This window comes from Myxine glutinosa, chromosome 4 (genome assembly GCF_964187855.1).
Source record: "Myxine glutinosa chromosome 4, kmMyxGlut1.1, whole genome shotgun sequence".
Classification (NCBI taxonomy): domain Eukaryota; kingdom Metazoa; phylum Chordata; class Myxini; order Myxiniformes; family Myxinidae; genus Myxine; species Myxine glutinosa.
The window spans coordinates 159,810,641-159,834,025 of record NC_136264.1 but is presented as its reverse complement, the minus strand read 5'-3'; the positions used below and the strand labels follow the sequence as shown (position 1 = coordinate 159,834,025).

The window sequence follows — 23,385 nt, the reverse complement described above, 5'->3', positions numbered from 1 at the left end:
GCATTGGAGAAGCTATGGGGAGGGGGAGTTGGAGGGGAAATATTTGTTTAAAAAGTGACTTGTTGACTTTGTTCTTACTTCCATATGGCTCTCTTGGTTTAGTGGTCGAAGGCCTGCAAACACATCTTCCTTCTCCTCAGGACTCTCAGGTGGCCGTTCTTGCTCCTTCACACTCTCTGCAGAGATGTAGTAGTATACGCTGTAATCATCCTGCTTACCGCCACCACTTGCCATACTGGGACACCCATTCTCAGCGGACTTCTCGTGAGAAACTTCCATTGCAGGAGCAATAACGTTCACACCATCCTCTTGACAGCCGACTTCTGGATCTTCAATATCACCACAGGGACTGTTCGATGGTGTCGGCAAGCTGGTCAAAGCAATTATTGCCATGTTAGATGAAAGCATAAATACAATCATGCAGATGTCTTGACAGGAAAAAACAAATAACAATGATCACTTGTATGAAATAAGAACTAGTTCAAACTACAGGCAATCCACAATCTAAAACAAGTGCAAGAAAAAAAAAGAAAACTTGACAATGGTGGTTAGAGTTAGCCAGACTAAGACCCTCTTGTGTTTTGGATTAATTTATATGTGACATTAAGATAAATCTTTAAGGGAATAACACTTGTGTAAAGATCTGAACTGATGAGCTAGCTATGTTAGGTAATTTGCCTACAAACATTTTAATGGAAAATTGTCGAGTGAACAGCCACATAATGTGATTGGAAACGATGCCATCATTTAAGCAGCAATTTATTTTTGTACAATGTGGGCTCATGAAGGAGCAGGAACATATAATGGATCAGAACATAACAGAACAAAATGAAAAATTGAAAGATGGAGATGGGACATGAAAAGTAGGGACACACCAACAACAGGGTTGAGAGCAAAATAGAGGGAGACTTGGAGAAATAAGCAATGTGGGGAAGAATGAGGGCAAGGGGAGGACACCGTGGGTGAACAAGATGAATACAGTTGCAAACTTTCAGGAAGGCAAAACTGGTGGGCTTGTAAAGAGGTGGAAATGTGGAAAAACTGGAAACTTGGGGAGAGTTAATGGGGGCAAAGAAGATCATAGTTGTGGATGATGGTGAACAGCTGTCTAGAGGCCCCGAGGGTAAGAATGAGATTGAGAAAACTGAAGAAGTTGGTTCCACGACAAGTGGGGGAAAAAAGCAAGAATGAATGAGTGGAGGTGAGCAGTGATTCTGGATTTGGGGAAGGGTGTTTCACCAAAGAGGGTTACTGGCAGACCACATGCACCCTGCAGAAACCTGGTGCACGGGGTACAGAGCACGGAAAGGGCAGAGGGTGAAACATCAGAAAGTAGGTGGTAGAAGACAGAGACCACCAACTTGTCTGCGATGTGAAAGTGATAGGTCCAAAGACTCAGGTTCATGCGGCAGACTAAAATGATCTTGAAGGCCTTGGCTTCCATGGCATCAAACCGAACAAAGTGTGAGGCAGCCTGGAGAGGAGAGCATTGCTTTATCAAGCAGCGGATGAAGGCCTTGTAGGTGGATAAAAGTTTAAGTGTGCCATGGAATGACTTTCCATGACAGAGGATGCCCAGTCGGTGACTGGCTTTGGAAGGCAAGTTCTAAACGTGGTTTGCCCAAGAAAGATCATGGCTGACAGAGGCCCAAAGGTTTGTGTGACTGAACTTCAAGAGGATTGTTAAGAAAGTATATGGGAGGGTTAGCCAGACAGTTATTTCGTTGAGAGAGGGAATTATAAAGTAAAGGCAAGTTTTTCATGGAAAGGAAGTGAAGTACAAAAAAAACAAAAACTTTTGCGACAGCAAAATATGCCAAGACACTACACAAGACGTACATGGTTTGTCGAAGGTACAGAGCAATTAATTATTGGACAGAACACCAACATTATCCAATAAGAACCTTTCTGGACCATTTAGATACAAGGTACACAAAAAGATGCATCTTCCTTCCCCTTTTCATCTCACATTTTTCCTCATCTCTTTTATTTTCATTATTCCCCTTCCATTTACTTACAAAATATGTAACTTGGTGTATGTGAAACAGAGGAAGCAAACTATCATTGGCAACAAATTCCAAATTCCGAACCCTAGTCAGAAATCAGACCGGGCTGGCTGGTTCATGAAAGACGAAGACAAGTTTCCCCCAGCAAACCCAGTACAAACGTGGGAATAATTTTTGTCGTTGAAGAAGATGATGCCGTGTATAAAATATTGTGTCAGGAATGGCAGAATGGAGGAGTGGTGGGGGATAAAAAATGTTAGGTTAAAAATATTACCTGAAAGACAAGGGTTACAAATATGAATATTTCTATTTAAGAAATTGGCTAAAATTCCCAAGAACATTTCCTGTTAGATACCAAATGAACAGAAAATGGAAGGTTAAACAGTATCATACTATTGTAATATTTACACAGTTAAATATTTGAAAACATTGGGAAACTGCTGTTCATACTGATATTTCACATAATGGGAAACTTAATTAGAAAATAAAGCTGCAATGGCATTCCCTCAATTTCCCAGTTTGTCTATCTAATGAACTTGACAGATTTTGAACAATGTACCACAATGAGAGGGAAGAACCTTTCTTGAGCCTTGCAATAAGTAGACCTGAGCTTTTTTTGGCACTCTCAAATTTTTCCAGTCATCAATTACATATACAAGAGTGCATTGTAATAAATATGTCGCCTTGTTGGAACATCCCAATAATGATGATCTCATGCAAGGTTGAAAAAGAATGCTTGCCATCAGTGTATTCATGGTAATGCAGCCAAGGGAAACACTTAAACCCGGGGGGTGCAAAGGCACGATTCTGAATTCCAAATTGACAGAGATTTATCATTCACTTGATCTTTGGGATAGTCAGCAGAAACATAAACAAATCGATTGGTATTTTTCTTGAATACCGGTATGCAGCTCACTCTGGGGAACAGCTGAAACGTGTCTGCCAAACGTGCATAATCTTAATGCTCAAACGAAGCAATGGGAACAGAAGATCAGAGGTCACACGAGTAGTAGAGTCCTCAACTTGTACTCAGTATTGCCTGCTGATGTTTAAAAATTTTAAACTACAAGAAACCTAAATATTAACAGGCAAGGCAACATTTTGTGGACTCCACTACTTGTGCCAGCATTGATACATCTGCTATCAGACATTTCTTTTGTTTTGATATAATCATGATGGAAGTTTATTTTGTATAAAAATAAAAACAAAATAAAGACGAGAATGGTACTTGGCATAGCTACAGTCACGTGAAAAAGTAAGTACACCCCATGTAAAGTTTTGACTTTTTCAACATATTTCAACATACAGCTATTTGATCTTCATTTCAACAATATTGATAGATAAAGGTGATATAATATAACAAATATCATGAAACATTTACATTTTGTAGTCCATTGTATAATTTAAATAAACATAAATGCAAATTTCGCATGTGGAAAAAGTAAGTACACCCCATGAAATGTTTTTTAAAATCTTTTTAACATATGTGGACATATCAATATTTGATCTTCATTTAAATATAGTATCTATAGATAAATGTGATCTAATTGAACAAAAAACAATGAAAAATTGACTTTGCAATAATTTATTCAACAAAAAATTGTTGCACAGCATGCACAATTGCATGCACAGCTCGTTTCAAATCCCCCCACAACATATCGATGGGATTTTGATCCGGGCTTTGACTTGGCCATTCCAGAACCCTCCATTTCTTTCTTTTCAGCCATTCCTTGGTGGATTTACTGGTATGTTTAGGGTCATTGTCATGTTGCAAGGTCAACCTTTGGTTGACCTTCAACTTTCCGACAGATGGCCTCACATTATCCTCAAGCACCCTCTGGTACAATGAAGAATTCATAGTGGATTATATGATGGTGAGCTGCCCAGGCCATGATGCAGCAAAGCTGCCCCAAACCATAATATTTCCACCACCATGCTTTACAGTTGGTATCAGGTTCTAGTGGTCAAATGCAGTCTTTGGTTTTCGCCAAACATGTCTTCTGGTACTGTGGCCAAATAGCTCTACCTTTGACTCATCTGTCCAGAGCACATTGTTCCAGAAGTGCTGGTCTTTGCCGAGGTGTTCATTGGCAAACTTTAGTCTTGCCCTGATGTTCTTTCTGGATAGCAAAGGTTTCCTCCTGGCACACGTCCCATGTAGATCAAATTTGTGCAGCCTCTTTCTAATGGTAGACTCGTGCCCTTTGACATCAACAGTGGCAAGAGCTACCTGTAGGTCCGGTGATGACATTCTGGGGTTCTTAGAGACTTCTTTCAGCATCTTGCGGTCTGCTCTCGGGCTGAACTTGCTGGGGCAGCCTGGCCTGTACAAGTTGGCATTTGTTTGGAATCTTCTCCACTTGTAGATGATCTTCCGGAGAGTCGAATGATTGATTTCAAATTGTTTGGAGATCTTTTTAAATCCCTTCCCAGACTCGTAGGCATCTATAACCTTCTTTCTGAAGGCCTCAGAGAGCTCTTTTGATCTAGGCATGGTGACGCCGCACACTTCAACAACAAAGAGCAAACCAAACGAAATGTCTGAGGTTTAAATAAGACAGGTTCCTCCAAGATCCTCTCTAACGATGTTCTACTCATTTGCACCTGAGCTGGTGCACCTGATTCTAATTTTAGGTATTTGAAGTAGTGATAAATGTAGGGGTGTACTTACTTTTTCCACATGCGAAATTTGCATTTATGTTTATTTAAATTATACAATGGACTACAAAATGTAAATGTTTCATGATATTTGTTATATTATATCACCATTATCTGTCAATATTGTTGAAATGAAGATCAAATAGCTGCATGTTGAAATATCTTGAAAAAGTCAAAACTTTACATGGGGTGTTCTTACTTTTTCACGTGATTGTATGCCAGGCTGAACAGTTTACGTTTTGTATCCCACTGGGAGGTCGGATATGGATCCGGATCTGAACCAAAATCTAATCGCCTTGTTCCCGTCACTGATCCACATTGTTTTTTCACAACTCGTCCACAACTTTTTGAAATATCATGCTATATATCGTTTTTGGCCCTATCACTCAATGGTGAAGATTCACTTTAAAATAATTAAAACAATTTCATATCTGGAACGCGATCCAGATCTTCACCAAAATTGAATCAATTTGTCCTTGTCACATACCCAAACTCGCCACCAAATTTCGTCCGAATCCATCCACAACATTTTGAGATATACTGTTCACATACATACAGACAGACAAACAGAAAGACAGGGGAGGGTAGGTAACATAACCTCCATTTGGTAGAGGAGGTAATGAAATAAAGAAGTCTCCAATGTCCACTCATCATCCTGGAAACTAAATCCATCCAAAAATCGATGTCAAAGCATTACACCATGCCTGTGCATGACTCAAACACTAAACATTGAAATTGTTATGAATTGCTGCTTGTTTGTGTTTGAGAAATACCAACTTGTGCAAAAAAGAGGGAAATTAAAAACTACAAATGGAAATGATGAAAATAATACAGTACCGTGGGACCCCGCTATTCGCGGGGGATACATTCCTGGAAAATGCCGCGAATTGTGAAACCGCGAATAGCGGGGCATTATTTCAATGAAAAAAGGGGGGATAGGTTCCCGAGTCGCGAAAATCCATGAATAGAGAGGAACGAACCGCGAATGGCGAGGCAAAATCCGTGAATGGTGAGGCAAATCCTGAGAATGTCGACGATAATCCGTGAAGGTCGATGAAAGTCACGGAAATGGCGAGGCAAATCCCGTGAATGTCGGCGATAATCCCGCAAATGGCGAGGCAAATCCCACGAATGTTGATAAAAATCCGTGAATGCATGCCGTGCCAGTTTCAATGAGGAAAAGGGAGACAGCTAATTGCACTAATATATACTGTGGAGTGTTTTCATTCTGTACAGTAACTCGCGGGGATGACGTGTTGTGCATCTGGTGGAACATCCCCACAAGGCTCTCGATTACAGTGCGGCTAAAATTCGTGGCCGCGAAAGCCATGAAAACGTAAAGCACACAGCAGTGAATGTAGAAGCATGTCATGCTCGTGGCTCATAGAAGATGTTTTTTTTACGTATGCCCAGCTGCTTTAAGCATTGCTGGTGAAAGACGGGTATTATAAATGTGTCAAGCTAGCGGCTCGTGAATTATTTTTTTGTGCCCCCGAAAAACCGTGAATTTGCGGAACACGGCCGCGAATAGGAAAAAAAAAAAAAAAAGCTGCGATTTCGCAGAACACGGCCACGAATAGAAAAAACGCGCAATTTCGCGGAACACGGCCGCGAATGGAATAAAAAAAAAACGCGAATTCGCGGGACACCTTTCAACAAATGGAGAAACAGGTCGCATTTTATCAACCACGAATACGCGGAACCCACGAATAGCAGAACCACGAATAGCGTGAACCCACGAATAGCAGAACTACGAATAGCGGAACCGTGAATAGCAGAACCGCAAATAGCGGGGTCCGACTGTACTTTAGTCTGTACTTTTACTGTACTGTACTTTTGAAGTCGATTTTAAAACATTGAATGACAGAAATAATTTCTCCAAGATGATGGATGCATATGACAAAAACAGCATCACAAGTGATATAATAACGTATCTATGGCTTACACACCTTTCTGCAGGATCTACAGCTTCACCATCCAAGCTGCTCCCTTTCGCCCATAACCCATTCGCAGATGGAACGTCCAACTCCATTTGCCCCTTGAGCAGAGTGCCTGGCTCCACACAAAACGCATTGCTTGCTTCTGCACCGAGTGCAAGTCCACCCTCCTCCAACCGCAAGTCAGCCATATCAGGCTCAAGTGAACTGTCCACCTCCTCCTCGCTGCTCAGACGGACACGACTGCTTCCCCGTGTCCCCCCAGCACCTGCCTTAGTGCCACCACTACCTTGTTTCATTCCCCATGCCAGAGATCCAGACTTGGCAGCACTAACACCTTTTTCCTCAATTCTTCCACTTTGAGCTGGTCCATCAGTCACCACAACTCCTGGCTTGCGCCGGCCACACTCCTCCTTGGTCTTTAAACACGACTCGCCAGGCCGAGTTTTTCGTGATGGAACAGTAACATGACCAACAGATGAAGGGCGTCCACAGCCCAAGCGTTTGTCCGGTGCTCCACCAACAGGGTTGCTGCAATTGGTAATGCCAGGAATGGGACAGGCCTGTCCCCAATCTATAAAGCAAGCTTCGATAGCTGGTTTGAAGCCCAAGAAAAGGCGCCCAAGATTCTTACGTGATTGACCACGCCGTGCAACCTCGAGCACCCTCAGATGCCACTGGCGCAGCCTTTCGACAATCTCTGATGACCTTTGGGAAACAATGGAAAAATATAAAAACAAAAACATTTCAAATAGATTGGTATTGCAGAGTGAGATAAAACAAGGCTGTTATTATATGATACAACAACACAACAGGCATTTTAAGGCCATTTTCCCTGCAAGAGCGGCGGTTAACCTTGCGGTCCCCATGACAATATTCTCCATTTTGCCCTATTTTCTGCATCTCCCCTTGTTAACCCCCTTGCCCGCATTTCTTCTTCAACCATCTTTAGCCAAGACTTTCTCGGTCTTCCCCGTCCTCTACTTCCTTCTACATTCATTTCCATCACTCTTCGCAACCAGTCACTTTCATCCTTCCTCAACAAATAACCAAACCATCTCAAACTGTTTCTCTTCACAGCATCCATTACAGGCTCTATTCCCATCATCTTTCGCAATTCATCATTTGTCTTCCTCTCTCTCAATGATACTCCACACATCCACCGAACCATTCGCATTTGCACCCTTTCCAGCCTTCGTTGCTGCTCTACGTTCATTAACCATGTCTCGCTCCCATAAATCATAACACTTCTCACACATGCAGCATACACCTTTCCCTTCAGCTTCAACGACACTCCCCTCCTCGTCAGCACGCCACTCAGTTCCCGAAACTTCTTCCATACACATCTCACTCGAGCAACCGTTGCCGAGTCTCATCCACCTTCTCCATTCAGCATGTCTCCTAGGTAACAAAATGTTTTCACACCTTCCAGCTTCACGCCGTTTCCAAGATCCAACTCAACATTTCCTCCATCTGCAGCTGCATCTGTGCACACCTTACACTTGAATGTAGCTGCCACACTGGTTAATGACCCTCTCAAACCACTACATTTTGATGAACACACTCAGCGCACATTGTACATTGAATTGAATTAACTCCGACACCCTTCCTGCACACAGCACACGGCCACTTCCCAGTTCTTTCCACCTCACCACATGCTTTACCATTTGCCATCACCATCGTTTTTCCGATATTCACCTTCAGACCTTTTGTCTCCATACATTCCTTCCACTTGTTAATCTTCTCCTTCAGTCCATCCATACTTTCTGCAATCAACACCAGATCATCTGCATACAACAACTCCCACGGTAAACCCTCCTTTACGTTCCGAGCCAGCACCTCCATCACAGATACAAATAGTAGTGGACTTAGTACCGACCCCTGATGCCCTCCCACCTTCACCTCAAACTCACCACTGTTCCCGTCCTTCGTCCTTACAGCTGTGCGTGCTCTTTTGTACATTGCCCTCACTACTCTGATCAACCATTCCTCCACTCCTAACTTCCTCAATGCCCATGTCACTACTTCACGTGGAACCCTATAGAATGCTTTCTCCAGATCAACAAACCCAAGAAACAACTTCTTCCTCTTCTCCATGTACTTCTCCTGTAACTGCCTCACAATAAAAAGCGCGTCTGTCGTTCCTCTTCCTGGCATAAATCCAAACTGCATTTCGTCAATCTTCACTTTCTTCATTATCATCCTCTCCAACAACTCCAACTCCAACTGTTATTATATGGTGCAAAATGTTAAAACCTTTTTCCAATTACCTTGGTCCGTTGATAGCTGGGTCAAGCACAGCAAGCCGCCACAGCGCGACAATCTCGTCACACATACTTGCACAGGCATGGGCCGCCACCTCCGACTGGCCTCCACTTCCCCCTCCACTATGGCGAGTTGCATGACCACTTGCACTACTGTGTGAGGGAGATGTGCGAACATTGTACCACCAAGCTGCGATCTGAAAATAAGAGGGAGTAGGAGAAAAAAAAAATCTTAATTTTTCTTAAGGAAGAAAAGTGTACATCGTTTGGAAAATTAAACACTGATCTCATTACATTGAGCTATGTTCTTGAGCATAATGGAAAAAAGGTCTGTAAACAGGAGTTGCTTGATTGGAGCAAACACGCGACAGGCAGGCAAACACACCGAACTGTTATTGTACTCCTACTAATGACAGGTGTCCATTAAATATATTATAATCTACCATATAAAACACAATGTAAGTTTGTGTGTTTGTACAATGTCTGTCTCCCTTCATAAGGGGAGGTTTTGTAATTGGCCAATCTTTGTAACACAAATGCGTGTTCACTACGGTCTATTGTTGAGGATAAAACAAACTGGAAAAACATTTTCCATAAAAGAGTAATTATATCTCTTCTATTGGAATTGTAGATGGTGGCTTGCAAACCAAGCCTCATGGGTGGTGTACAGACGCCTTTTAAAAAAAATAACAATAAATGCAATGTGCAGGAATGTGAAATTCACTGCATGTGATGTGCAACATGAGCAGAGTAAAACGAGTGTTCATTTAAATCCAGAAGATGCCTCATAAATAAAGAAGATATAAGCACAAACCATAAAGTTCCAATATCAACTATCACAGCGACTAATACATGATCATACACAGATAGTTACTGAGAGAAAGCCTTGTACGTAATGTCATCCAAACACACCATTGGCCAAAAGGGGTCATTTACGTCGGGCAAACATAAAAAAAAATGCTGTTAATGCATAAGTATGCGATGGAATCAGGAAGCAAGCGCTCAGATGTGAATGGCAAACAGATAAGCCCTAATTGGTTCATGTATATAGCACAAACCTCATAAATCATTGTACTACAAATGAATAATGCCAACAGATCAAGCTATTATGGGTAAAGCAATAGTTTGCACATGTTTTAGGAGCACCAGCCCAGAGAGGAGCGCAGTACTCCATCCAGCTGCGGATGAAAGCTTTGTATGTGGTGAGAAGCTCAGTTGTGCCAAGGAAGGACTTCACATGACAGAGAATGCCCAGTGGCTACTGGCTTTGGAGGATAGCTTGGAAATGTGGCATTCCCAGGAAAGATCATGGCAGACTGTGAGACCCAAAAGCTTGAGTGACAGAACTTTTGAGAGGATTTTTGAGAAAGTAGATGGCAGGGTTTTCCAGACGGTCTTTTCAGAGACATAGTGAGTGGGAGATGTGTCAGGATTGTAAGACATGTTCCAATATGCAACCATTAATTAGGCCTGTGTGATGTAGGGAATAGTTTGAATAACATGGCATTGACCACATATCTGAGACAAGATAACACACCTTTTAGGTGTGTTAGACTGTCAAGTCAGGAAGCGATCATGGGTGGCCAGTGGCCACTCACTTTGATGCACCTATAATAATAAGCAATCCTGAGGGAAGGTGATGAAGTTTGACCTAAATTCATTTGTGTACCATCTTTTAGAATCAACACAAAGTTCCATAATTTATATCGTTGATAAGGCCAGTGGTTGTCAAACCTACTACCAAATGCAATCTGTAATTTATAGGTCATTGATACACAAGCTGCGCACAAGTTATCAATCACCAATTGGAAACAATGGGAAACCCAAATAATCTTATTAAATCTCAAGATTCAGAAATAAATTATCTTATGGGAAGCCGAGTCATCCTTCAGTGCAGTGAAACACACGACATTTCAGGTTAACAATCCTTTCACAACCAATTAAAATGCTCTATGCCAGTCATCAGCAATCATCAATAAATTGTGCTCACATGCCACAGCAACTCATTATGCAAAGTATTGCCTCAAGTTATGCGATGGTCATTCGAAGAACATCCTGTTTCCTGATAATAAAACATATGGGCAACACCCCTGGGTGCTCACCTGGTAGATCCACAGAAGCGTGGATGACCAATAAAATATGTAAATTAGCCAAAGGTTTGAACAAACTTGTAAAAGCACCATGCAGAGATGATTCCTACCAAGTTACATATAGATCAGGTGAATATTTTTCGAGAAGTTAAAAATAGTGATCCCAGAATCGTAATGACCTTTGACCTTTAAATTGACCTACTCGCTCTGCAATTTTTTAATGGCATTTGCAAGGCATCATGAGGCTTTGATCCTCAGAAGTTACACAATGTTTGGTGAAAATAGGACTATTACTTTTAGCATCACGGGCGATAAAGGTTGACCCTCCCTTACTTAATTAACTTAGACCCTGATTTTTTTTTAATGCCGTGAACAAACATTAGTCCATCAGGGGTGATGAGGGTTGTGGTCAAGTTTCATTGAAATTGTGTGTGAAGTTTTGGAGAAGAAGATCCAAGTGTTTACATACTAACTGACTGAAAGACTGCACAATGATAATACCTCACCTGAACTATGTAAAAAAGAGATGGAACACAGTACATCAGTTCAGCTGTCTACATTGCTGAGCATGTGTTGTACAAATCTCATTGTGTTGCAATGGACAGTGTTGTGTTGTGCTCTGCAGGGGAAGGAAATTCTGCAACTAAGTGCACCGCAAGTGAATATGTGCAATATAATGTACAGGATCCATCAGGATACTTTAAAACCGCAAAGTGCCACTTCATGTCCAAAAATTATACTTGAGGGCGAATAGCATTTGATAACTTATTGCTATGGCTAGAACACAAATAACTGATTAACACTTTTCTTTGGCATTGTATCATGACTATAGCAATTAACCTGTTCACAAGCGAGGCAGAGGTCAGTGAGAATTTCAAGTAGTGGTACGGCATTTGTATCACGTCGTCGAAACATCTCCCGTACAATAGAGAGCAAGTTCCAGATACCCTCGGGCTCACGGCCCCGCAGCGGCCGAAGTAAACAGGCCCATTCGGCTGCTGCTGGTGGCTCAGTGGATGAGAGGTACAAAGAGTTGACATCACTGAATGAAGGGGGAAAGCAGAAAGAGAGAACAGGATTCAGGATGAATAATTTTAGTAAGACTGAAAGGAAGGTAAGTAAGCATAATCAATGACCAATGATAATCATGATACCTGAGAGAGTGGAGGTGGCAAGTTTAAAGATTACTGTTACTCACAACCGAAGAAAATCAATTCTGTCAGTGCTTTCTTTGCTCCAGTCACTCAATTTGATTTTTGGACTAATCATTTAGTAGGTGGCAATTCTTAATGACACTTATGCATAATACAGCAGAGATACCTGAAAACAATAGGTGAAGGTCCACAGAACTTGTGCAAGGTTTTCTTGATATTGTCACTAAGGGTATCTTCATCTAGGTACCACGTACTCTGATCAGATGCAGAAGGGCCTGCAGTCGGGTCTAAAATTGCGTAACAAAAAGTAAAATCCTATAAGTAAATAGAAAGCAATTATAGGACATTTACAAGAATATACAGATTTTTTTTAACCCTTCCATCCCCGCCCCCTCTCATAAATACATTTCAGCGTCCGACTCTTTCCTCACCCCTATCTCTGCCTTCTCACCAACTATAAGAACCTTTATTTTCACCCTAAGCCTGTTGAAATCACTTAGAACATTACAAAGTTAATCTCCTCAAAACCCCACAAACATATTGTTGTGGAAATGACTCCTGGGGGTTAACATTGCTTAGCATAGTTCAGTTAGATCATTAGTATATGTCTTAGCATAAGCGTGAATTAATTAATTGGGATATTAGATATGCGTCGCTTATGTAATAGATGACATCTACTTACCCTGGTGTTTGTTTTCAGACCCCTTCCTCCTTTATCCTTTTTATATCCTACCCTTTGTATTCTGTCTAATATTCCTTTGGGGAGAATAGCGGCCTGGCATTCTGCAAAAGGTGCCAGTTTAGACGTGAACCGGCTGCCGGGGAGCTTCAGGGCGAGATGCGAGGCCGCAAGTGATGCCTGCACATGGATTCGGGTGACGTCATGTGGCAGGGGAAGGCCCGATGTTATGAGGACAAAGCGACCGTGGAAGCAAAGGCGTTCCCTGGCATCTGTGTAGGAGAAATTATGCTCCTCACTCGCAACCGGTGAGCCAGAGTACATGCTGGACGTGACCGGGATGTTCTTCTTGCAGGCAACCTGGACTGCGACGATTATCAACCTGGACTGCGACAACAACCTGGACATGACTCTGCAGTGTTTGCCCCGGTATCTCTTATTGCTTTGTGACTTTCATCTGTTTATCTCTCGTGGTGTGCTTGATCTGGCCCGAAAGCTTTAAAAATCATGGTTCCCGTTTGTAATTGGTACTTGGCATTTGATTCAGTAGTGGAATGACAGGAAGGGTCATGTTATCCTCTCTGGGGTAGATTACAGTAGATCTAGGCTCCGATCCATTAATGTTCTCAGATCCTCAAGAATGTCGGGTTTCCTCCCTTTCAGTTTCGTATTAAACAGCAGTAGCGACTGTTTTAAAAGATAACCATGCATGTTTGTGGTTTTTTTTTTTTTTTTACTTCTTGTAAGCTTGCCCCATGAAACGTCACAATAAGCTATTTATTCACGATAACATGCCGTTTGTCCAAGAAGAAAAACCCCCTTGGGGAGTGCAGCAAATGAAGTTGCTACAGCCTCCATCGTGTAACTCATAGCCCTCTTATCGAGTTTGGTTGAGATTGGATAAGTAATGACCGAATACATTGTGGTCAAAAAGACAGACAGACACCAAATTGTGCATGTTAGTACGATTGTAACTTTAGTCAAGTTGGAAAAAAACACAATTTTAACAATCTTACAGCTATTTCATAAATATACGTTTCCATATAATGATTTTGAAGTGATCAACATTCCTTTTTGAACAATGCTTACTCTGTGATACAGAGCGTTGGTTCCGCCGAAGCAGTTTCCAGGCATGGGGTCATGCAGGAAGCCAGTTTTCAGGCCCCCTCCCAGCAGTAGTAGAGGCAATCTTACTATAATTCACCAAATGTCCGTCCGTCTGTCGTTACCGTAAAAACTGCTGAACCAATCGCAACGATATTTTGGGTGGATAATCCTGGGATCTCCAGGAGTAAAATAGGCTATTTAGTTTTCCCAATTTCAGCTTTAGTCTCAAGCATTCTCACGTTTGGACTCCCACATAACATTCGCGTTCGCATAACGTTCATTGTGACGATGTTTTCATTGTGACGATGTTGTTTTCCTGGGTGCCGCACAAACGGCTGCACCGATCGCTGCACAGCTGCACCGATCGGACTCGGTGACCTCGGACAAAGACCTTTTATAAGGACACGGGTTGAATCCCTGTTTGAGGGAATTCTAACCCATTTCAACTGAAGGAAACACGTATCGGGAATACATACGACATAGCGATTGTGAACACGATTATCGATCACGATTCACGATCACGATCATAGTGTATTCGATCGCTGTGGGACATTTGGTGAATTATAGTAAGATACTCTTTAGATTTTGATGATTTGCGTGTGATACAATTTAACGGATTTTTATATGAATCATTTAAAATAAAAAAGCCCTTCAATTTGTGATATTTTACCTTTTCATTTGGGCCTCCCAATTGAAGCCCCGCCTGTAGGGCGGGTACCGTTGCTAGTAATTTGTAATTTGTTCATCTGGTGCCGGTGATGGCTCACCTACTCTTCATGAAGGACACCATGGGATCTTTAACGTCCACCAAATAATTTCGGCAGACAGGACTACGGCTTAACGTCCCTCCGAGTGACGGCACACACAATGATGAATCACCCAACTTGTGAAACACCGCGATGACAGTTTAAAACTGTGTTTGGAGTCGAACCCAGGCTCGATACCTTAGAGGCGAGTGGGGATCCACATTACACAACCAAAACAACTACATGACTTTATAAAAAATACCAGTTGAGGTTCACGAGGAAAAAAGCATAAATTAAATAATTGTACTTGGGTGCGGGGGCATAATATAAAAAATATATATATTATGGGGCAATGTGGGATAAATTTTTAAATATCTATACATATTGGAAACATCCCAGTGTGTACCCTGGTTTAGAATAGGTACACTGTATCCCTGCATGTCGTAGGAGGCGACAAAGAGGGTTGGCGTCAGGAAGGGCATCTGGCCATAAAAACATTGCCTCAAAAAGAGAACCATGACAATTACAACTACATATGGGCAGGGTACAGCCCGAAGTGGAGATCGGTTTCTGAGGTTTGGGACATGGATTGTAGAGACAATGACAGGGAGATCAAGAGAAGTGGTGGAAGTATTGGTCAGAAGAAGAGTGGACATATGTTGTGCACAAGAGACGAGATGGAAGGGAAGTGGTGTGAGAATGGTGAAGGGTAGGCAGGGACAGAAATACAAGTTTGTGTGGCAAGGGTGCCCGGAGGGCGGGAATGGTGTCGGTGTCCTGTTTTTTGAGGAGTTTGTAGACAGTGTGGTGAGTGTGACGAGAGTGAGCGATAGGTTGATGATGGTGAAAATGATGATTGGAAAGCTCTTGGGGAACGTCAACTCGGGATATGCTCCGCAGGTTGGTCGGAGCGATGAAGAGAAGGACAAGTTCTGGTGTGCGATAGAGAAGCTGATGGAAAACGTGAAAGATGAGGAAGTTGTTGTGGTAGGAGGAGACCTAAATGGACATGTGGGAAGGAGTATGGACGGTTTTGAGGGAGTTCATGGGGGTTACGGATATGGTGTGAGAAATGGAGAAGGTGAAAGGATTTTGGAGTTTGCTTATGGAGCTTATTTGTTGATTTGTAACACTCAGTTCCAGAAAGGGAATAATAAGCTTGTTACATACACGTCAGGTGGGTCGACGACAACCGTTGACTACCTGATGGTGCGTAGGCGAGATACGGGGCACCTACGGGACACAAAGGTGATCCCGGGGGAGGAGGCTGTTTCACAGCACCACTTGGTTGTCTGCGACATAAGGGTGAAAGGTGCGAGGAGAGCTCGGCAGGTGAAGTACCAACCGAGAATGAAGGCGTGGAGGTTGAAAGAGGTGACAGTAAGGGAGGCATTAAAAGAGAGGCTGACTAGGGTAGAGGATGATGTGGTTGAGCTTGAAAGTGGTTGGATGTCAATGAAAGATAGTCTGTTGGGAGCTGTTGATGAGGTATGTGGATGGACAAAAGGACCACCGAGGCACTCGGAAACATGGTGGTGGGATGATGAAGTTGTAAAGAGGATTGACAAGAAGAGGAAGAAGTTCAAGAAGTGGCAGAATGCGAAGGGTACGGGAGCAGAAAAAGCCGAGCATGAAAGTTATAAGGCAGCCAAGAAGGCTGCAAAGAAAGAGGTAGCAAAGGCGCAGGAGGCATGTAGGAAAATGTTCGGAGAACGCTTGGATTCGGAAGAGGGTCAGAGAGCGGTATTCAGGATTGCAAAGCAAATAGCGAGAGAGGTGTGATGTGATGGGGGTGAGTTGCTTGAAGGATGAAGTGGGACAAATCATTGTGGACCCAGATGGAATTAAAGGAAGATGGAAAAGATATATGGAAATGCTGTTGAATACAGAGAATGAATGGGATGGCAACATAGAGAGTAACCCAGTTTTAGGACCGGCAGAGAAGATAACTGAGAAGGAAGATGAGGAAGCGATAAAAGCAATGAAAAGTAGAAAAGCAGGAGGGCCGACGGGAGTTGTGGGAGATATGTTGAAGGCAGCAGGAAGTTGGGGTGTGAAGAGAATGACAGAGATCTGTAATCTGATGGTGAAAGAAGGCCGCATTCCAGTGGGTTGGGAACTGAATACCCTCGTCCCTCTATACAAGGGGAAAGGTGACCCTCTGGAGTGTGGCTCGTACCGAGCGATAAAGTTATTGGAGCATGGAATGAAGGTATTGGAAAGGGTGTTGGAGAGGAGGATAAGGAAGAAGGTGAAGATCGACGAAATGCAGTTTGGATTTATGCCAGGAAGAGGATGACAAACGCGCTCTTTATTGTGAGGCAGTTGCAGGAGAAGTGCATGGAGAAGAGAAAGAAGTTGTTTCTTGGGTTTGTTGATCTGGAGAAAGAATTTGATAGGGTTCCACGTGAAGTATTGACATGGGCATTGAGGAAGTTAGGAGTGGAGGAATGTTTGTTCAGAGTCGTGATGGCAATGTACAAAAGAGCGCGCACAGCTGTAAGGACGAAGGACGGGAACAGTGGTGAGTTTGAGGTTAAGGTGGGAGGGCATCAGGGGGTCGGTACTAAGTCCACTACTATTTGTAGCTGTGATGGAGGTGCTGGCTCAGAACGTAAAGGAGGGTTTACCGTGGGAGTTGTTGTATGCAGATGATCTGGTGTTGATTGCGGAAAGTATGGATGGACTGAAGGAAAAGATGAACAAGTGGAAGGCATGTATGGAGACAAAAGGTCTGAAGGTGAATATAGGAAAGACGAAGGTGATGGCAAGTGGTAAAGCATGTGGTGAGGTGGAAAGAACTGGGAAGTGGCCATGTGCTGTGTGCAGGAAGGGTGTCGGAGTGAACTCCATTCAATGTACAATGTGCACTGAGTGGGTTCCTCAAAAATGTAGTGGTCTGAGAGGGTCATTAACCAGTGTGGCAGCTACATTCAAATGTAAGGTGTGCACAGAGGGAGCTGCAGATGGAGGAAATGTTGTTAGATATTTGAGACGGCGTGAAGCTGGAAGGTGTGAAAACATTTTGCTACCTCGGAGACATGCTGAATGGAGAAGGTGGATCAGACTCGGCAACGATTGCTCGAGTGAGATGTGCATGGAAGAAGTTTCGGGAACTGAGTGGCGTGCTGATGAGGAGGGGAGTGTCATTGAAGCTGAAGGGAAAGGTGTGTGCTGCATGTGTGAGAAGTGTTATGATTTATGGGAGTGAGACATGGGTAATGAACATAGAGCAGCAACGAGGGCTGGAAAGGGTGGAAATGCGAATGGTTCGGTGGATGTGCAGAGTATCGTTGAGAGAGAGGAAGACAAATGATGAATTGCGAAAGATGATGGGAATAGAGTCTGTGATTGATTCTGTGAAGAGGAACAGGTTGAGATGGTTTGGTCATGTGTTGAGGAAGGATGAAAGTGACTGGTTGAGAAGAGTGATGGAAATGAATGTAGAAGGAAGTAGAGGACGGGGAAGACCGAGAAAGACTTGTCTAAAAATCGTGGAAGAAGTAATGCGGGCAAGGGGGTTAACAAGGAGAGATGCAGAAAATAGGGCAAAATGAAGAAGATTGCCACAGGGACCGCAAGGCTAACCCCCGCTCTAGCAGGGAAAATGGCCTTAAAATGCATGTTGTTGTTGTTGTTGTTATTGTAAACATCAGATTACAGGAACACCGTTTTTTGTGACTTGGAGGTTAAATATGTAATTATATTAAACTAAACACTACCAAGACTACCAATATCTACCAAGACTGCTTTAGATGCAGAGATAAGGACAATATAAAACTATACACAAGAAGAGAATGGAATAGTTTTCCTGCTGGCCATTGTTGTCATCGGCCAGTGAGCTTGCTTTTAATTATAAGCAAAGTCATCAAATCCATCATTGCTTCCAATGTCAAATTTTTCCAGTTTTCAAACATCCTGATCGATCTCCGACCATCAGTTTGGATCCTGTCCCCGTCCCTCTGGACATACTTCTGCTCCTCCCTCAGCAATGGTTGAAGGCCCTCTATCTCACAAAAAGAGGTTAGGACCTTATCCCTGGCCACATCTCAGGCATTCCACAAGTCTGGCATCCTGTTTTGCTTGCTAAGTTTTCTCCCTCTGATATAGAAGGCAGACTTCATTTATGGATTTCTGACTTCCTTCACTGACAAAGTCATTGTGGTGTCTCTCTTCCCCTCTCCCAATGGAGGCTAGAGTTCCCCCAGGCAGTGTTTTGGGTCCAGTCTTGTTCCTTATATATATATATATATATATTAATGACCTCTCCAATGCTCTGAAAAACCCTTTCCTTTTTGTAGATGACATGACATTGTGTGTTGCAGTATCGTATCCCAGCCCTCTGCTAGGCAGACAGCAGCCATGTCTCTCTGCTGATCTGAAAATTATTATACTCTGGTCTGATAAATGAAACATGCCCTTCAATCCTGGAAAATGTCAGTCTCACCCTATCGCTCCGGAATGATTATATCAATCAAACCCAACTATACATTTCCTTGGTCACCCACTGGGAAGAGGTTCAGTCTCTTGAACTGCTAAGGCCTCTGCAAGATCAGCCATGACCTTTTCTGAGCCGATCACACAGCAAAGCTGGCCTCCAAAACCAGCCGCAGACTGGGCATCCTCCGTCGATAAAAGTCTTTCCTTGAAAAATCAGAACTACTCAGTCTACAAGACCTTTGCCCTTATCTCAATGAAGCACTGCTCTGCACCACCCCAGCATCACAAATCTCTCCTGGATTATGTGGAATCTAAAGGTCTCAAAATGATTGGCATCTCCCTTGACGAGGCTGAAGCGTTGTTGCTTTCACATCGCAAACTTGTCAGTGGTTTAGCCGTTTACTACGTTATATTCTCAAACATTGCTCCCTCTGCTCTTAAAGTCTTCTGACCCTACCCAGCAACTCCAGGATGCACACATTCTCCCAGTAACCCCATCCCAATTAGACTAGTCAAATTTCTGGGAAACGTGAATTCATGAGGCATTTTTGAGTAAAAGCAAGCAAACCACTTTTTCTGGGGTAGTTTTTCGTGCTGAATACGAATCTGTTGTTTGCCAAGCCCAAAAATGCGTAATTAGGTCACTAATCAAGGTCAAAGGTCAATGAGTGCAAAATTCAAAATTTTTGAAAAAATGTTTTATTTTACATCACCTATCTGTACATTTCAATTATTTTACAGTATTTTGTCTGGTAAGGTTACTACAGCTTTTCACAATTATGAAAGTAAAGGGAATTGTGAAGGGAAAAAATCAGATTTTTGTGAATATATCCGTAATGAAGCAACTTTTCGTTTTTTGACATACTGTTTTAATTCACTTGAATTGTTGCCTTAAATACCATCAGTGAAGTGGTTTACCTGAGTCCTATATAATAGCAAGATTGTTTTCTACACTAAATGTCAATATTTGACTAATTAGCCACTTAATTAAGGCTAACGGTTACAAGGCGCAAAGTGCACTTACATGGCACAAGGCGCAAAATGCACTTCATGGCAAACATGTTTGGAGTGCAGGCAGTTGATCATTATCACATGTATTCTTAATTAATCCTGAATCAATTGCAGTCTGTCAGACTGATTGGCTGGAAGGAGGAGCCATCCAGGGGAATGCCAATTAGCTTAACTGTGTAAGCTCTGACCCCCCCCCCCCCTACTTTGGCCTGTTTCGACATGGTGTTTCACTGGCATTGCACTTGCAGGCCTCAGTGCAGAACTGTTTCCCCCACTTCCGACAAGAGCAACTATCAGAACTGCAACCTTTCTTGCAACCACACTGAGTAAGTTCTCGGCATCCCTTTGGAATTGACGGTAAAGTTGTAAGAACCGGTGACAACTTGTCATCAACGAGTTTCCATCCACAATCAGTCGGCGGTGGCAGATCTGTCATTGGATTACTGGCCTCTCTCCAAATGAAACTTTGGTAGTTTGCACGCTCTATGTGGAACTTTGCTGCATCACTAGATGGAGGTAGGGTCTCCGTTGCATGGCATTTGTTGAACAGTTTAATGCGGGCTTGATTACAGTTCTCAGATGGTTCCTTGTAGATATGGCAAATGAACTTTTCAGCATCTTCTGTGACCTTCTTTGATGGTGTCGGAAACTTGCCAAGATCTTGAAGCAGACTGTTGTGTTCAAGGAAGATATCCCATTCTGTTTTCTTTGAGTGTCCTGAGAAAAATGAAACCGTATCGCATCCTGTCAACGCATGAAATGCTGGTAAAGTCTCATAGACATGATCAGCAAGTCCAAGTTCCGACTTTATGTCATGCACAGGAACATACTTCCGTTTCTTAATTGTTCCTGCTCTCATCCAAAGTTTTACGCAAGACATTTTACTGAAGTTGGCAAGCAACAGCACCAACACATCTGTGTCACGCGCTGCGACCACAATGTTTGGTGCATCGGCATGAAGGCAGTGTACAATCATTCTGGTATCTGCTTCCTCGTGATTGCTTTGTAGCAAAGTAGTGTTCATTGCAGGATCTGAACTCTGGACTTCTGTTTCAGAAGCGAAACCTCCACCAACAACAACCACTTTTTCAGGGGGTGCCGCTGCCAGGAGTGCATTCGACAGGAACTGAGCAAGCTCTGTCTTGTTTTCAGTTGATGCGAGAAAGTCAGGCCATTTGTTGGGGAGTGGCACATCTCTATCTTCAATCAGGCGACGAACTGGCCTTGACTTCTTCGTACGTTTGACCCTAGTGCCAACTTTGATTGAAATGTCTCTATATCGATCGAAGGTAACATCAATTCGGCTGTAAGCCCGGCCTTGCCAGAAAATGAACTTTACAAATTCGTCTGCATAATCACCAAAGGTGTTCGCCGTGTTAGGTTTTCCAAGTGACATAACTGCAGCTTGCCCATCAATGATCAAACAGGAAGGCCCATAAAAGGCGATTTCTGAGGGGCATGATACACTCCTGATAAGAATGTCAAATAAAATAGCCTTAACACCCGTTCTAAGTTCGCCAGATGTATCAACAATGCTGATTGGCACCTTCATCAGTTCATGGTTAAGTATTCTAGCCAGTTCAACTGGTCTTCCAGCTCTGTACGCTGCAATTAGTCTCTGCAAAAAGTTTCTGTCTGCTTTTGTGGTTTCGATCTTTCCATTGGCTTTCTTGGTTCCTATTTCATAGAGTGAGGAAAACGTGGGAGCCTTCACCTTCGGAAGTCGATCTCGGAAATCAGTTGATTTTTCAACAAGTCTCACTTTGACAAAGTTTTCCACCTGCTGCTGCCCTAATGTTTTTGCGTTCAGCAGTGACTCTTCTATTTCAGAAGTTGCAACATCTTTTGTTGCGCAGTTAAGGAGGTTTGGTCGACTAGAAGATTCCTCAGCAAATACTTTGAATCGCAGGAGAGTTTGAAGTATGAGTTCTTCGTCGCAGTTGTCACGTTTAGTGCGGGATGAGTTGGCTTCATTATGGACGTAACCAGTGTCCACTCCAACATTCATCATTTCATACGTCTGCATTGAAATGCATGTCCTGTGGTTGTACGAGAGAGTCCATCTTGCCAGGGCTGAATTTGTTTTGGTTATTCCGATGATTCCACCCCTCTTTTTCCCTACACCATTAAGCCATTCCAGGCTATGATCTGGATCTACTTGGTTGAATCTTTGGTTCGACCCTTTCACAACAAAGTTGCCAAGAAGGAACTCCTCCTCCACTTCTGGTGGGAGCTGATGCATCTGTGACAGGTAAACACAGCCCCATCTTGCGTAATTCACGTGATCGTATCGGAAGAAGAATGGCAACATTTCTCGGAACGATTCCAAGTGTAGCGTCCACAACCCTTCTCTCTGTGCCCGAACGAATGCAAGCAGTATAGTCACCATCCTTAGGTATTCCCACCAGAACTTGAAGTTTGGATCTGTCTGTCGATTTTCAACGAAGACTGCGAGATATTGCCGAAAGGTCTCAGAACCCACTATGTCCAGTAAAGTGTCAAACTCTTTGTTAGCTAGTGAATTCTCCAGTGTTTGGCATGTTTTGGGATCTTGACTCTGCAGATTGTTTTTGAATTGCGGAATCAAGATTAGCCATAGCGCTTGCCAAGTTAATTTGTGTGCCCTCATTGCTTTTGCGTAAGATTTTCCGTCTTTAACCTTGTCAGCCGAATTTGGCCCAAGTAAACCACTTTCAACCCACAGCTCATGTATACCAGAATCTTCTGTATGTTGCCCTAGCACTTTCAAAAAATTCATAGTGATATGTAACCCACCTAGTCTTGGAATTAGGGTATCTCTGAAGTCGGGCACTGACCATTTCAGCTCCATCAGTTGGGGATACAACCCCTGATCAACTGTTATCACAGCGTAGCGGTTATTCAGGGCCCTTGCGACATGTAGTGCCCTGCGCACCATGGTGTTCAAAGTGGAATGTTCATGAGCTGGGGCTAGTATGATTGGCATATAGCCAATGGTAGTTTTGGGTGGTTCCTCCTTAGTGCTGTGCAACTGGTTGAACGTGGTCCAGGAATATCTTTCGCTTTCTCCTTGGCGAGATGCTAAGAATGCCATGTCCCGATGTTCACTGTCTTGAAGAGCACTGCCAGTATCTTTCTCCCTAAGAAACCATCCTGTTTCAACCTCACCAAACTCGGGAATGAGGGTATCCTTGTTGATGTATACCTCATGGATCTTTTCAACTGCTGTTGGTATATCCAACGTTGACGTATTGGATGGTTTGATGTCTCCAAGACCGCTTTCAGCAGATGGCCCCCTCTGCCAGGCAGCTAAC

General features: G+C 43.0%; 1 protein-coding gene across 7 annotated transcripts in view; it reads right to left on the bottom strand.

Moving 5' to 3' along the window:
• ZSWIM8 (zinc finger SWIM-type containing 8) overlaps positions 1-23,385 on the bottom strand; it is a 391,013-nt gene that overhangs the window by 89,166 nt on the left and 278,462 nt on the right. For 6 of the 7 annotated variants that reach the window (XM_078776669.1, XM_078776666.1, XM_078776668.1 and 3 more), the window contains 5 exons: positions 12,276-12,396; positions 11,796-11,997; positions 8,872-9,062; positions 6,614-7,309; positions 79-370 (listed from right to left, as the gene is read on the bottom strand). In XM_078776669.1, the coding sequence (XP_078632795.1) occupies positions 79-370; positions 6,614-7,309; positions 8,872-9,062; positions 11,796-11,997; positions 12,276-12,396 (1,502 nt within the window). The remainder of the gene's footprint in view (positions 1-78; positions 371-6,613; positions 7,310-8,871; positions 9,063-11,795; positions 11,998-12,275; positions 12,397-23,385) is intronic. The other variant, XM_078776671.1, reaches the window with a different exon arrangement.